General features: G+C 31.0%; 1 protein-coding gene across 2 annotated transcripts in view; it reads left to right on the forward strand.

Annotated features, from left to right (window-relative positions):
* Window positions 1-15,538, forward strand: part of rept (RuvB-like helicase 2 rept) — an 86,599-nt gene extending 71,061 nt beyond the window's left edge. Inside the window, exons 10-11 of one of the 2 annotated variants that reach the window (XM_085811944.1) lie at window positions 8,312-8,426; window positions 15,071-15,481. In XM_085811944.1, coding sequence (XP_085668070.1) covers window positions 8,312-8,426; window positions 15,071-15,213 — 258 coding nt within the window. In that variant the 3' untranslated portion in view covers window positions 15,214-15,481. Of the gene's footprint in view, window positions 1-8,311; window positions 8,427-15,070 lie in introns of both variants that reach the window. The other variant, XM_085811945.1, reaches the window with a different exon arrangement.
* Window positions 15,539-17,467: the final 1,929 nt, after the last annotated feature.

The following is a 17,467-nucleotide window of genomic DNA, read 5'->3' on the forward strand; positions in this document are numbered from 1 at the left end:
TGATTTAGTGCATCTGCTGGATTTTTTTCCCCTTATAATCTTTATATTATTATAAGATGATTAATTTTCTCATTTGGATTTTGGTTCTAAGAATTATATTATTGAGTTGTTTTGTTTTTATTTCAGTTTTGATGCATGTATTCCATAGCTCCCATCTCTCATGACAAAACCGTTTTAAGTTTTAGCATTTACTAAAGAAACTATTTCTGCATTAAATAAAATTTATTGAATTAATAAAACTTAAATTATTCAGTTTGCATTCCCCCCTGCCTTTAGTAATTTTCAGAATTATTTTTCTAATAAATTTTATTTCATCTGAATTTTACTTTTTTATCACATTTTCATTATCTTATTAAATGTTTCATATTAAATATAAAACTGAGTTGCCTCAATCTACTGTAGACATTTTAAAATTTTTATATGAAGATTTAAGCTATGTTTAATCAGTTAATATTTGTATTGAATTGAATTTTATTTTATTTGAATCGGTGGTATATTATACTAAGTTTATCCACACAAGTACTCTGTACATTAATTATTAATTGCAATCCATTTAAAAGTACTTTGATTAATAAAGTTTCACTATTCAGGATTTTCTCAGAGTAAAATTATAAGAAAATTTGAAAAGGAAATTAGTCAAGGAACATAAAATTTAGAATATCTATTTAAATGTTAATTTAACAAATATTCTGTATTCGTATTGTAATGTATTTTGCAGTAATTGACAAAACAGACAATCTTCTTGGTAGAACATAAATTTTATTTTTAGTTCTCGGTGATAGACAAATTTCATACAATTCTTAAGTGGCAAAATTTTAACACTACTCCTAGCTGGCAAAATCTTCAGAATAATAATCCTTTTAAAACAATATCTCATGTTGCTGAGCAACGGTTTAATACATATATGGTGTTGCCACTTCAACAATAATAATATTTATTTATTACATAACAAGATATTACAACCTCTCCCCCCTCCAGATAAACTTTAATTTATATTTTTATAAATTAAAGTTTACTTTTTTTTTTTTTTTTGAAGGAACAAAATATTTTTTTATCTATACAGAGAAACAAATTATTTAATCAGGCCAGGGAGTACGACTTAATGCGTCTACATTTTTATGGTTTTTACCACTTCGATGAACGATCGTGTAATTGTAGGGTTGTAGTACTAGTGCCCATCTCATAAGTCGTGGATTTAGACTCACTTTATTTTTGAGCCAAACTAAGGGATTATGATCGGTCATGATGAAGAATTTAGTATGCCCGTCTAAATAACATTGAAGTTTCTTTACAGCAAATATTATGGCGGCGCATTCCTTTTCTGTGGTGCAGTACTTTTTTTCAGTTTCTGTAAACTTCTTGCTGAGGTATAATACTGGATGTTCATTGTCTCGTTCATCTTTTTGAGCTAAAATGACACCCATACCAGAGTTTGACGCATCAGTTTGCAAAATAAACTCTTTATTGAAATCAGGTGAGTGTGACAAAGGCTTTTGTGGCAGTTTTGCTTCTTCAACAACTCGCTCTTGTCTGTTTAGTTTCTCTAAAAACTTCTCTTTGACTTGCATCTCAACTCCAGAACTTGGCAATTCATCTGGAACTTTTAACTGAGAATCGTTTAATTTTGTCAGTTCTTTCTTGTAAGATGATAGTTTTTGCTCTTTGCGAGATGAATCTCTGTTCTTATCTGCTACTTGCACTCTCATTGAATGTGGCAACTTTGAGTATCCTTTATCATGTTTGTGCCTCTTTGCTAAGTTTTCTGACGTGAACGTAGATTCTGAACATATTTTTAATTTCTTAGCTTTAGAAGCACCTTCATGAGTTCTTTTATCAGAAGTTCTTTGATCTGCTGTTAACAAACTGTCAAACACATCTTTGCTTTTTGGAGAAGAAGGAACTGGGGAACTTGTAGAGGAATAATCCCACACATTATCCATAGAAGATGAATCACCAGGTAAATAAGGTGAGTCAACTTCCATATAAATAACTTCAGCTTTCTCATCAAGAGATGAGCGCTTAGATTGTTTGTCAGATTTCCGTGAAGCATTGACAGAAGCCTGACTTTTAGGAGGGTGAATACTGACCAAATTACCCTGAGTTTTAGCACTATTATTTGTTTGGTTCTGAATCAAAGTGGTGTAGTTCTGCATTTGATCCCTATATTTTTCAGGAATAACAATTACTTCATTTTCATTTCCATTTTTATCTAGTTTCTTTTTCATCAACAGCCCGTTCTCCTTTACTTTGAAATCATTTCCGAAAATTTCACTTTTAGCTTCGCTAAGCAATGAAGCTAGATCTCTGCTTTGATGCTGAGGTTCAATTAATTCCTTTGAATTAGCATTAATTATTTTCTTGATTTCCTTGTCTTTCTCATCAGCTTGCGGTAAAATATCTTCGTCAGACTCAATAACAGACAGTTCTTCTTTTTTCCCCATTTCGGTGTCTCTACTTCGATCTTCTTCACGAGATCTTTTTACTTGAGATCGTGTCAAAACTGCATTTATTTTTTCTAAATTTAAGAATGATTTATTTTTGAACAATTGGGCAGTTTTGTTACCCAATACATATCTGCCAGGATCATTTGTAACAACAGCGGCCTTTGTTTTTATGTGACCAAGTTTACAATTAATTTCAACTTCAGCTAACGGTAGACACACTAAATGGTCATTTAAGAGATATTGTACCCAGACATGTTCTCCAATCATTTTTGCTTTATCTACATATTTTCGAGATATAACATCTACTGTGGCTCCTGTGTCTCGAAGAATAGGCATTTCATACCCATTAACTAAACCGTTAATTGTATACGTCTTTAATAAATCATAATTCGAAAATACGCAATTTATCTTTTCATTTGGTTTTAAGCGAGGACACTGAGGCTTGAAATGTTCATATGATCCACACTCGAAACAACGTGGTCGATATCTTTTGTCATATAAATTTTCTTGGTTTTTGTTTTGGAACTGATTCCTTTGCTGATGATCTTTCTTGTATTTTGAATCATCCCATCTATCAGAATGCTTAAAATGAGGCGGATGCTCTATTTTTTTCACAAAATTATCATAACGCAGTTTAAATGATCCTTTGTTAAATTTCTCAGTCTGATTGGTAGAAAATTTCGGTTTTATTGTTTTTCTCACATCTTCAAAATCTTCAATTTTCTTAACCATTTCAGTAGGTGAAATGATGGTTGTCCATTGATCCATAAAATGTTCTTTGAAATCAGGAGAAGTACGCTTTTTTATTTGATCAACCAGCATGAGATCTTTTAGCTGTTCAAAAGTTTTAATGTTTAATCCGTTAAGCCATCCTTCTAAATAATTCTTTAATTCATAGTAGAAATCATACCAAGTACTTTCAGTAGATTTTTGATGTTTATTAAATAGTTGTCGAAATTTTTCCGCACTTAATTTAAATCGTTGTAACAGTAAAGTTTTTACATATTCATACTTTTTCGCTTCCTCTTCTGGTTCTCTAGCAATAAGCTGAACAATGTCAGGAGGCAGTAATGAAATAAGTTGAGTCACTTGATTTTCAGCAGGTATATTCATTATTTTAGCTTGACGCTCAAATAACACCAGGAATAAACTTATTTCATCTTCTTTAGGGTTGAAACGTGGCATGACATCGTGAATTCTGATTTTTAAAGGCTGCTCAGGTAACTGCGTAGTTTCTGCCGGCTGTGCTGTGGCAGCCATTGCTTCCAGCTGAAGTTTCTGTAGCTCAAAGGCTCTAATTCGCTCTTCTCTTTCACGCTCTTCTTTTCTTTCCCTTTCTTCTCTTTCGCGTTCCTTTTCTCTTTCTTCTCTTTCGCGTTCTTTTTCTCTTTCTTCTCTTTCGCGTTCTTTTTCTCTTTCTTCCCTTTCGCGTTCTTCTCTTCTTTCTCTTTCTTCTCTTTCACGTTCTTTTTCTCTTTCTTCTCTTCCGCGTTCTTTTTCTCTTTCTTCTCTTCCGCGTTCTTTTTCTCTTTCTTCTCTTTCACGTTCCCTTTCTCTTTCTTTTCTTTCACATTCTTCTTTTCGTTCCCTTTCTTCTCTAATTGCAGCCAGTAGTTCTCGAGTAAACTCCTCATCATAATCGGGACTTTCAGTAATCAGTTTATGCAATTGAGCAATCTTAAATTCAGGTTTCACGGTTAAACCTAACTCTTCTGCTAGTACTTTTAAATCCTGTTTTTTACTCCTAGCTAAGAATGACATGTTGACACAAGTTACTTTTAATAGGCTTCCTTTTGAAATTCAATCTAAAAGCTCGTACTTGTATTAAAAATATATAATTTCTGGCGAGATTTAATTTCTCGAATACGAAATTCACACTAACCAATTGGAGAGAATTATTTAAACAACTTTGCCAGGTTGACACAAAATAATTTAATACTACGTCAGGTTGATGTTTTAACTCACTATTCACAAGCCTCGTTAGCTATAACTGTATAAACACCTTTGCCGTAAGGCAATACAATGGAATTTTACCAACGTCAGTTTGACGATTTTACTATCTATCTCCACGCCTGGTTGGCGATAACGAAAACAATTTTTGCCAGTTTGGCAAAACAACTTTTAGAATATACAATCTGTAATACGTCGGGATGACGTTGCTATCTACCACACGCCTGGATGGCGAGAACTAAGAAAAAAACTTTTGCCAATTCTGCAGTATAATTAAATCACACTACGTCAGTTTGACGTTATTACTTATTTTCACGCGCCTGCTTGGCAACAAATTCAAAAACTCAGCTAGCAGTTCTTTTTTTTTATAAATGCCGGGATGGCTTACACATATCAATTATCAACATAAAAATTCAATACAAATAAAAGTAAAGCATAAATAATAGTTTCAAAATACTTCTTTACCACAAATATTAATTGTAAATTTAAGCTGAATATTCTTAGTGTCAGTTATTTTAAACAAAATCTTACATGATATACTATAATTCTGAAACAAAGTATTAAAATTCAATAAAAGCTTTTTTAAGAAAACCAAAAGTTAATCTTATCTTCAGAGATCACCAGTATCCTGTTTTTGACAATTTTTTCTCGGACGCAAGTTATAGAAGCACAGAAGATAACCTTAATGATCCGCTTCAAATCTGGATTTAAAACAGCAGACTTCTTACATCCATTTCTCCTTGAAATAAACAAACTCGGAAATTGGTATTAGCAAACTTGTTCTAAAAAATTCAGCAAATTTCTGGGATTAGGAGACCAGCACCATCAAAATTGATAATTGCACTCCTAATTTCCAGTATCTCGGTGGAACCTCCAATTAATTAATGACTGTAATGTATTTTGCAGTAATTGACAAAACAGACAATCTTCTTAGTAGAACATAAATTTTATTTTTAGTTCTCGGTGATAGACAAATTTCATACAATTCTTAAGTGGCAAAATTTTAACACTACTCCTAGCTGGCAAAATCTTCAGAATAATAATCCTTTTAAAACAATATCTCACGTTGCTGAGCAACGGCTTAATACATATATGGCGTTGCCACTTCAACAATAATAATATTTATTTATTACATAACAAGATATTACAGTATAAAGCAAATATAAAATTCTCTATTTGTATAAAGCAAATATAAAATTTAAATTTAAATAAGAAATTTTAATTCCAAAAAAATAATAATAATATTATATATATAAATATTATATGATTTAATAATTATTATATTATATAATAATTATTATTAATAACAATATTACATATATAATTATATAATAATAATAATAATAATATATATATATATAATTATTATATTATATAATAATAATAATTATTATTTCTTTGCATTTAAAATTTCTTATTTAAATTAAAATTTTATTTTTGCTTTATATGAATACAGAATATTATTATATAATAATAATAATTATTATTGCTGCAAACTAATTTACAATATCGTTTAAAGTCTAAGAGCATATGTATATTAATTGCACTTATCTAAAACCATGAAAAAATATATTATTCCAAAAAATTTAATTTATTATTCCTAAAAACTGCATATTGAGTAGCAGGAGGCAGACTTATCAAGGGGAAGTTGCCCCCAAACCTAACTCTTCAATTACTCAATTCGTGTTTCATCATCCATATAGGATGGGTAAAATTCAAAACCAAAAGTAAAATCAAATGTGGTGAATTACAAAAAGAAGAAAGAAATTTAAACAGTGGAATTTTGAGAAAAAAAGCAGGTAAAAGACTAGAGTTAAAATTAATTTAATTAATTAAAAGTCAATTAAGAGTAGAAAACCAAAGTAATTTAGAAACTTTTGCTTACAGGAAACTTCCCCAACACGAATTATGCATGTAAACCTGAAATAAACTGTATACAACAATTAAAATATAAAAATAATAATAAAAAGGCTGTTGAATAGCAAGTTTTAATTTAACTTACTTAGGTACATATTTGAATTTCTGAGCTGTACCAGCATTTGCTAAACTTGAGTTGAGTAGTTTGTACTGCTAATGGTAAAAATAGAGGTCCCTAATAATGTAAAGTTGAGTGTAATAGAAAATATTTGTTAAATTCAAATTTCATTCCTTATAGCAATGGTGCAAGAGAATTATTTAAATTAAATTTAACTTTACTATTTTCTTGTGAAATAATTAAATCTTAATATATTTTGCATAATAATTGTATTACAAATAGTTCAGTAACCGGAATTATGCTTTATAAAGTGAATTAAAAGTCATTCTGGAGTTAATTTGAAATGGCATCACGGCTCAGTATGAAAACCTCTTGGTTTTCTCGCAAAATTTTCTTATTTTTACAATTTCAAGGTTGGAAGCTATAGTATTTCCTGTTAGAATGTTAACCCCCTTTTTTGATTTAATTATTTTCTTTTGATGATTTAATTAATTTTGTAGCATATTGCACAACTTTGAATTTGTAATCTTAATTTGAAATATCTACCTTTCTAATAATAAATTAACAGTAGCTGCTTAACTCTGCTTTCCTCTTGTCATAACTTTTCTATCTCTCTTCTGCAGTTATTCCTGGAATGCAATGAAATCTTAGCCTAGCATCTGAATATTAATCTGTTATGTATCTGAAATTGAATTCATTTAATATGAACATTCTTGTATTATGATCCAAAATGTAATCTGTATGAAAAGTCTTTGCTGTACTATCTCTTGCTCTTTTAGTCATCTCATCTTTTTGCTTGCTCTTTTTGTTCACCCTTCCTTTTCCTGTAAGGTCATCCACTGTTGACTAATTGTGATGAAAATAAACATAATTAGTGATAACGGAGTGAACCTTTTGACGTGTGGTAGTCGTGTGGAGACATTTTTGGCAGTGAGACATTTAGAAGAACACACAGTTAACATCTTTGGCTGATGACCCGGTGGTAATGGCATAACTGCATAGTAGAAGAATGAATAATCCAAACTGGTGGATGTGACCGCTGATTTGAACACATAATTTTATTTTCATAATAGTGCAGGCTTTTATATGCATAAACAGATTCATGTGCACCCCACAATTTTATACTGCTTACATCTTCTTAGAAAATGGACAGAGTGGAAAGTAAACTTTGCGTGGCTAGCAGCAAGGCAAAGCAGAGAAAAAAGAAGGGCAAGCAAAGGCCTTTTATACAGATGAATGAGAATGTTAACATAAGCGAGGGAACATAAAAAACATAAAATATCTGTTTTTCTAAATAATGAATTTACAATAGCTTTTTAACTCTGCTCCCCTAGTCATTCTAAAAATAGCAAAGCAATAACTTTTTTAATATAATCTTTACTTGCTGTAATTCTGAAAAGTGATATGTCATCTGATCTCTATTGCACAATTATTCCCGAAATGCAATAATCCAGCATCCGAATTTGCTGCACAATCTCTTTCTCTTTCAGACACATCTTTGTTTTGCTCACTCTTTTTGGTTTATCCTATAAATTGCTTTGCTGCTAACCATGCAGAGCTTACTTTCTGCTTCGTCTATTTCTAAGAAGATGTAAGCTATACTAAATTGTGTGGTGCATGTTGCACCCATAAATGCTTTATGTGAATCTTTTTATGTGTATAAAGGCTTGCACTATTACAAAAATAAAATTATATGTTAAAATCAGTGGCCACTCTGCAAGTTTTTGGTTTATTCATTCTTTTACTCCGTAATCATGCCATTACCACATGGTCACCGGTCAAAGATGCAACAGTGTATTCTAAATATTTCTCTGCGAGACAGAAAGCACACGACTGCCAGAAATCTCTCTTTATCAAAACGTTCACTCCATCACCACTAATTATGCCTTATATTCATTATATGTATATATATGTGAATAAATTATTTAAAAAATTTTGTTAGGGTACTGAAGTGACCATTCCAGATGTTAAGAAAGTATACACGTTATTTCTCGATGAATCAAGATCTAGTCAGTACTTGAAGGAATATCAGAACGACTTCTTATTTAATGAGATAGGTATGAAAATTAAATTTTAGAGTAATGCACTTAAAGATTTATGATATATTTATATTTTGATATGAATATTCAAGTATATTGATGCCTTTTAAGTTTTTATTATTATTATTATTTATTATTATTATTTATTTTATTATAATTGAAAGTAAAATGGAATTTTAAAATTATACATTGCAGGCGTAAATTGATCTTAAAGAATTTTTGCCTTTGCATTAGTATCTGTTTTATTTGATGTTGTAAATTAAGCTATAGAAAAGAAAAATCCAATTTATCAGCTTATCTACATTTGAATTCGTTTATATTTTTAGTGTTAAGAGTCTAGCTTATCTGAAATAAGCTTTTGTTGATTAGTCCAAGTCTCTGCTGTTCATGTAATGAGCTGCAATTTATGATGATTTATTTCATTTATGCTAATCTTGATTTTTCATGTATTTTAATTTTAGCTTCAAGTTCTATAAAATGCAACTCAGAACCTGCCACTTATTAAACTCATTGATTAATAAAATTATTCATTTAATTATGTTCCAATTTTCAGGAACTAATAGAAATAGTTTTAAAATTCTAACAATATTACATTGATTTAAAATTAGGAAAACAGCAATCTGATTTTAACATAAGTTTTGAATAAAACTTTCGGTTTTTGTGGTGATTTGACATAGGTGCTTTTTCTTTAGGAGCAAAAATCTTTTTTCAGAATGGAAGGAGCAACAGCTTTTTTTCTGCCCGGAGCAAAGTGAGCATGAACGTAGTGCCATTTGTTTAGGAAAATATTAATAAAATGTGAAAAACTAAGGTATTAGAATTCTAAAAATGTTAGGAGCGATTGGATTGGAATTATAGAATATGAATATTTTTAGTGTGAAAGCTTCAAGGAAATCTTATTCAGTACATAAAGAAGCTTTATGATAATTTTTGAAGAATCGAGAGCAGCCAGATTTGGGATCCAGTGTGCAACTGTGATTAGTCATAAAAAATTTGTTTATTTCTCCTTTCCTAATATAAGCATCATGTTCCTTGGGACAAAATTTTAACACTCTTTTAGTTTGGACAATGTGTGACAAACCACTCTGACAGAATATGCTATGAGTTAACTAAAAATTTAAATCAGAGGTGGGATCTTTAAGAGTCGGATCAGCAAATTTGACCGATAGACAATAAAAAGACTCTAATTTGAACTTCTGAAGGATCCAGGCAATTATGTAACTGAGAGAAGGTTAAAAAAGGAATGATGACAAAGTTATAAATCAGTTGTTCTCAACCTTTTGACTATTTCTCCTTTCCTAATATAAGCATCATGTTCCTTGGAACAAAATTTTAAAACTCTTTTAGTTTGGACAATGTGTGACAAACCACTCTGACAGAATATGCTATGAGTTAACTAAAAATTTAAATCAGAGGTGGGATCTTTGAGTCGATCAGCAAATTTGACCGATAGACAAGAAAAAGACTCTAATTTGAACTTCTGAAGGATTCAGGCAATTATGTAACTGAGAGAAGGTTAATAAAGGAATGATGACGAAGTTATAAATCAGCGGTTCTCAACCTTTTGACTAACATGTATTATCCAAACAAAAATTGAGAAACTTTAATACCACCACTATATTTTGCAATGGTTATTTTTCAAATTCTCAATAGAAATATTAAATATATATATATGTAGCGACATTTGCACAACCTATTGTATATTTGTATTAACTAAGCACAAATAAAAAATATAAGATTAAAAATTGGTTGCCTTTGAAATTATCAAAATTTTTAAGTTATATTGTAATTCTAAAATTAAGTGTGAAATTTGGGCCTGTTTAAGAGAGATCGATTTCTTTATGTCTGGTCTTATTTCACTTTAACCGTAAATTTTAACTATAAACTAGGATTCTGTATTTATTTTTCAAATATAATGTGAAAGAAAGTCATTGTTCGCACAAATAGCTTGTACAAAAAAGCAATAAAAATTTAACAGCTTTATTTGAAATACCTTTAAATTTCTTTTTCGATTCAGCCAAAAGTTAACAAGAGTGTTATTTTTGAAACCTTCTGTTAGAGTTCGATCACAGAAAAAAATTTCTATCAATTATTCTTTTTCTTCATGAGATAAAATTTCAGGTACATTTGAGCAAAATAAATTTCTAATCCAATTTTCCTTTTCATAATCCTTGGGAAAATATATGTTAAAATTATTTATCAGTGAAAAACAATGATTTTTAATGTTGGATGCTAATTCTTTGATTTTCAAATTATTTTCGGTTAAAAACCTTTCTAAAAGTGCAAAAACTTAAAATATTATTATCTAATTCTTTGGTTTATTAGCTCGAGTTTTTTATCATTGCATTTATTTTATTTCTAATGGTAAACAAATTAACAGTTTGTCCTTGTCATCTTAAATTTAATTCATTTACCTTTCCAAAAACATAAGCTAGATATGCTAAACATGCCAACCATAATACACTAGATAAACAATATTGCAATTTAGATTTTGAATCACAGAGAAAAAGTTGAATTTCTGATCGAAGTTCAAAAAGACAATTTAAAATTTTGGTTCTGGGTAACCACCTAACTTTGGAAGGTAACAAAAGCGTTACATATTCACTATTTCTTGGCATAAAATCTTAAATATTCTTGAATTTAAAGCTCAGCTTTTAATAAAATTAACAATTTTCCTAGCTTGATTCAAAATGATTTTCAGGTTTTCAGGGATTGTTTTGCCTACTAAAGTTTCACGATGAATGGACCAGTGAGTAAATTTAGTTTCAGGTGTGATTTTCTTTATTTGAGAAATAACCATTGGTTAATAAAATTATTCATTGGTGTTAAAGCTCGGGGTCTGTTATTGCATATGAAATGCACTTATTCCAAAGACATAAAATTGTCAATTACTTTAAAAATTTCATTCGCAGTTGCTCACTCATGAAGAGATTCATAAAATAAATACTCTTCGGCATTTTGTTTATCTTTGAAATGTATGTAAAATGATAATTGAACAAAGTTCGGGAGTACTTTCATCCAATTGCAATGCGTAATACTCACTGTTTTTTATTTTTTGAATAAATATCTCTTTTATGGAATTTGCCATTTCATGAATTCTTCAACGCATTGTATCATTTGATAATGGAATATTATTATTAAGTTCATTTAACCACTTTTTCGTTGAATAACGTTAAAACGATACGTTCAGCTACTGGTAATATAAATATTTCTCTAACAGTGTGAACCTGCCCAGTGTTGAAAATTTTTAGGCCTTCTGAGTAACTAGCTTCCAAAGCTGTTTCACTTGAAGTAACAAAACCTTTAATTACTTGTTTGCTATTTTGGAACTCCGATAATTTCCTTTTAAAATATTCTTCAGATTTATCCTTTAAACTGGTATGCTTATTCAAGATGTCTTTTAAGAAACAATGGTTTCATACATTAATTGGATGACAGCTCACTACAAACAAAACATTCATGTGGAGGGCCCATTTCACGTAAACCCAAATGATAAATAATTTTAATTATATTTTCAACAAGCAATTCCCCCCTCCCCTAATATTCTTAGTGCTGGATCCATCACCTGTGAATCATCTCTTTTCCACCTAGTCAGGCCTAGCCATTTTTCCATTTTGAAAGTCTAGGTTTGTTTTATTATTTTTTCAAAAATATTTAAATGCACAGTATATTATGAGTTCTTCAAATCGCATAATAAGGAATACAAAGCAACAAAAAGATAAAATACCTGCTGTTAGAGACAGCAAATCAACGTTAAAAAAATTATTCTATTTGATAACCGAGCAGTATGGGCCTAGAAAATGGTGGCGACATAAAGTATAGTCATGCTAATACACTAGTTATCATAAATTAAGGAAAAATCACAAAAATAGCGATAACTCCCTCAAAAATAAGCCAAACCATGTAAAATTTGAATATGTTGCCAAGTAAGAGTATCTGAGTAAAACTGTGATATGCAAATTAGTGGCACTGCTTTCGGAATACGTCATCTGCGAGGAGCATAAAAGTCCATGTTTGAGAGCAAGCCCACATATTTCACTGTGACAGTGACATCAGAAATCTGAGATAGCCAATTCGTAACAATGACCTCCATGCATCATTTGCCTGCAGAACTGCGATGGAGAGCCATTGGGAGACTAGAGGCAGGGCAAAATCAAACAGAAGTGGCCAAATGGCTAAATGTGAGTCCTTCTGTGGTTCATAGACTTTGGAGGCAATTTTAAACCACAGATTCGGCATCTAGGAGGTTCAGCCAAGGAAGGCCAACTGCTACGATGAGCGCCGGTGACCGATATTTGACATTATGTGCACGCAGGAATAGAACCATTGCTCTGACTCTTCTTAGATCCTCCCTTGCTGCAGCCACCAGAAGGTTCGTGTCAAATTCAACTGTGTGTAGAAGGCTTTACAAAGGTGGTCTGTATGTGAGGCGGTCAGCCATTTGCGTGCCGCTCACGTCACGCCATAACAGGGACCATTTTCAGTAGACACAACAACATGTCCACTGGACGCCTGATCAATGGAGGGTGGTTCTCTTTACGGATGAATTCATGTTTAGTCTAGAAAGCTATAATAAACGTTATTTGATATGGTGAGAACCTAGAACTCATTATCATCTGTCAAACATCAGTGAAAGAGATGCATACGGAAGAGGCAGTGTCTGTGTTTGGGGTGGCATCTCTTTGGGTGGACGCACAGACCTCCATGTCTTTCCAAGGAGAACCGTGAATGCTCAGATTTATAGAGATGACATCCTTGATGTTTATGTGCGCCCATATGCCGGGGTAATAAGTGATGCTTTCCTGTTACAGGATGACATTGCAAGACCACACATGGCTCGCATTGTAGATGATTATCTTCAACAGGAAACAATTATGCACATGAAGTGGCCAGCTCGATCCCCGGATTTGAATCCTATCGAGCACATTTGGGATGCTTTAGGGAGACATCTAGCTGCTCTCAATTCGCCCTCCTCAGACCCTTGTCACGCTTGCAACTGCAAGTGGTACGATAATTAATGTGTCTGGAATTTTCTTGAAACACACCTGGAAAAGTCAGGGAATTTCATTCTCCTATTTGAATGGCAACCCTGATTACATTATGAGCAACTTTTCCGTTATTGGGATATGGATTATTTTATTAAATTTCACTAAATTTGATGGCTTGTTAACATTTTAGCAATTTTAAGATAAATTTGTGTACAAAATGTTTTATTTGGAGATATGTGAATTTCTCGACAGTTATGGTTCAGGCAAAATAACATTGATAAACATCATTAAATAATGATAATGTATTAAAATTATATCTTAGAAATAATATTAAAATAAAAAAAAATATTATTTTCTCCTTTCATATCATAAAGTGACATTACTTTCCATTTTGGCAACTTGGAAATATTTTTTAGTCTGAAAAATAAGCAAGTTAATAATTACTGTAAAGCACAGTTTTTGAAACATTTCTTAGCAAAAGTGAAGAAGCTATTGTAATTATTTTCAGATTCATTTAATTTGACTGTTTTTTTATTTTTTCATAGTAAGAGTTTTATATCCATATAGGTGTTTCAGTGTATTCAAATGTGCATCAGTTATCACTGTAAAATTCCATTTACACTTTTTTATGTCCCTCCCCCCCCTCAAAAAAAAAGTTTCTGGTATTTTGCTTTTGCAGAATTGGTAGAGATAATTTTCCCTTCAAACTTAAGCCTTGGAAAATTTATAAGATTTGAACTCAAAATTTATAGACCTACAAGTAAATAAGCCCACCAGATGAGCGGGCTGCAGCTAAAGCAAAATTTTTAAGTTCTATGTATCTCTGAAAAGCAAATGTGTAAAAACATTTCAGTATGAATGAAATCAGTTAATTCTTTCCAAGCAATAACCAATTCGTAAATATTTTTTGTTATTGCCAAACCAGGGAACAAAAACTTTTGACACTTCAGATTAATATATATGATGTTATGATTTAAATTTAATGTAATATAACATTTTCTCAATGTCAAATAAAAGAATTAATGTAGCATTAACACATCATGTCAATTACACAAACCTGAAAGAAAAAAGTTGCCATTTGTTCAAAATGCTGACATTAAGGACAAATTTTTGACATACAGTGACGTCACATGTAATCACTTGCTTTCTTCAGCATCAGAATATGACCTGATATAAAAATACCAATGTATTCAACTTTCAAAGTAAAGAAAAATGAAAGTTGTACAAAACAAAATTTAGACCTTTCTTAATAAAGAAAATAATGTAGAGAATTATGGAATGAATGTATTTAATGCATGCTTTATATATGAATGTATGGATATTCCAAAGAAATCTGAGATTTGTTGCTGATTTATCATTCAGCATTATACAGAATGCCTAGGAAATACATGAAATGTTTCATACATTGCTGGCCATCTTTCAGTATTCTATAAAATGCCTAGGTATGCGAGCTTTATACATTATGCAATGTCTTATAGAATGCCGGATTTCATGCAGTATATATATGTGTATATACATCGGCAACGTATTATCCAATTTTAAAATTCCCCAGTCCCCCCAAAATTCTCTCAAATATATAACATTTGAGAAGGAGGTATAAATTGTTTAGTATATAATCTTTGTTGAAATAAAGTATAATAAATGATTAACTAAGTTTTCTGACTTATATTACAGTATATAGGTGGGGAAAGCCACACAGATATCCAGACTTTTCAGATATCTTGATGTACATTGACTCTAATTTGTCCAAATACTTGGAGTTCACTGTATTTCACTTATCAGTTTCTGTTTATCTCTTACATATATTTTGGACATGAATACTTTTTAATTAATATGATTCAAGATTGTGTGTTATATTTATGTATTTAAGAATGATTAAAACTGAATCTGCAATGAAAATGTGTCAATGCATTTTTGTTTTTTAAGTTATTTTTAAAAATTTGTTTGTTAAAGAAGATGTATATCTTTCTCCTGTATATTAGTTTAAACAAAGAATTTAAAAGCCCCCCCTTTTTTTTTTCCTTTTTTTTCAGAGGACAAAGATATGAAAGCAATGGATACTTCATAATTCTCATATGAGGACATCAGTTTTTATTTTATGTCATATGAAAAAGTTAGAATAAAGTATCAATTCTAAAGGAAGATTTTTTCTCCCTTTCTTTGAGTAGAATAGTTTAATGTGTAATAGTTTTGCTTTTATGTTTTTCTAGGAAGCTACATATGTGTATAATGAGTAGTATAGTTATAATGAGTTCTGCTTATTTTGGCTTTTACTGCATTCAGGCATCAGTTTATATAGAAACAAGACTTCAGCTGGAAGAATCCTGTTTTTTGTAATACAGTCAAAAGTCGTTAATCCTGACTCGTCGGGACTTCGGCTATTCCGGATTATCGATTTTTCCGGATTATAGATCATCAGTTTAAATCTGGTAAGATGGCATGCAGAAATTATAAAATTAAAAATATGAAACCTTAATTTATGAAATAAAGAACAATTATGATCAAAATTTACCACAAAAAAGCTTAATATTTATTTGTTTACTTTATTAAACACTTCTTTCAATGTAAGTTGTTTAAATTGCTTCGTTTTATGTGATAATACTTTCCCTTTCATTCTATAAACAGACATAATTTCTTGTTCGGTTACAAAGTGCATATGGCTGGGTACTGAGTCAATACTTATTGAGAAAATCGAAGAAAACAAAAACAAAAAAACAAAAAAAAAAAAAAAAAAAAAAAAAAAATTGTCTTCGAGGGAACTAAAATTATTAAACCTCGTTTCAAATTCAGTTGTTAAATTTGCAATTTTTTCTGCATATTTTTTATACGAACAAGTATCAGCTAAACTTGATTTGTTCATGCTGCACGTCGGGAAGTGCGTCAAATCTTCATTTTTAAGTTGTTTTTCCCAAAGAACTAGTTGACATTTGAATGCTTTAATTATGTCAAACAGGTTCGTAATGATATGATCTTTTCCTTGTAACGATAAATTTAAATCGGTTAAGTGTTTGGTTATATCAACCAAGAAAGCTAAATCTTGTATCCATATTGCATCGTAAAACAAACTTACGTCTTGATTCTTCGTTTTTAAAAACTGACATATTTCTTCTTTCAAATCCCAGAATTGTTTGATAATCTTGGAGCAAGATAACCAACGTACCTCGGTATAGTACGACAAACCCGAATATTCACTATCTAACTCACTTAAGAAAGCACTGAATTGACGCTGATTTAAACCTCGAGATCTTATAAAATTTATAACTTTTTTTATATATGACAAAACATTCTCCATATTTATTACTTTCGTGCATAAAACTTCTTGATGTATAATACAATGCATATGATGAATGTTTGAACCGTGAATTTCACTAAGCTTTTTTCTTAGTAATACTACGAAGCCCTTGTTTTTCCCGGTCATTGATGAAGCGCCATCTGTAGCTACAGAATTTAATTTTGCCAAAGGTAGATTGTATTTCTGCAGAAGTCCAAAAACACAAGTAAATATATCTTCTCCGGTAGTAGTGCCAGGCATCGGTATCAGTTCCAGTAATTCCTCAAAAATGTTAAAATTCTTGTCACAAGAACGAAGAAACACTGCTAATTGAGCTTTGCCACTAATGCCCGTGCTCTCGTCACAGGCAATGGAGAAACTTTCGAAACTAGATGATTTTGCTTTGATCTGATCACTTAAATTCGCGGCTAAATCAGTAACTCTTTCCGCAACTGTATTTCGAGACAGTGAAATTGATTGAAAAGCCTTCACATTTCCAGGACAAACAATTTCTCCAGCTTTCATTAGGTATCCCTTGATGAAATCACCGTCAGTAAAAGGCTTCGAATGTTTAGCTATCAACTCGGACAAGACCGTAGCTTGCATGTACCGCCGCTTCACTTTCTTGCAATACTTTACCAAACATGGACTGTTGCTTTTTCACTCCTAACTTGAGCTCTTTCAACTTTTCTTCTCTCATTAATCCTTCGTAATTATTATATTTCGACTTGTGTTGTTCGTAATGACGTTTAATATTATATAACTTTGGTACATTAATAGTATTATTAGATATCAAGCAG

This window comes from Stegodyphus dumicola, chromosome 2 (assembly GCF_044657685.1).
Source record: "Stegodyphus dumicola isolate Sdum_Otavi_A_Nest chromosome 2, ASM4465768v1".
Lineage (NCBI taxonomy): Eukaryota > Metazoa > Arthropoda > Arachnida > Araneae > Eresidae > Stegodyphus > Stegodyphus dumicola.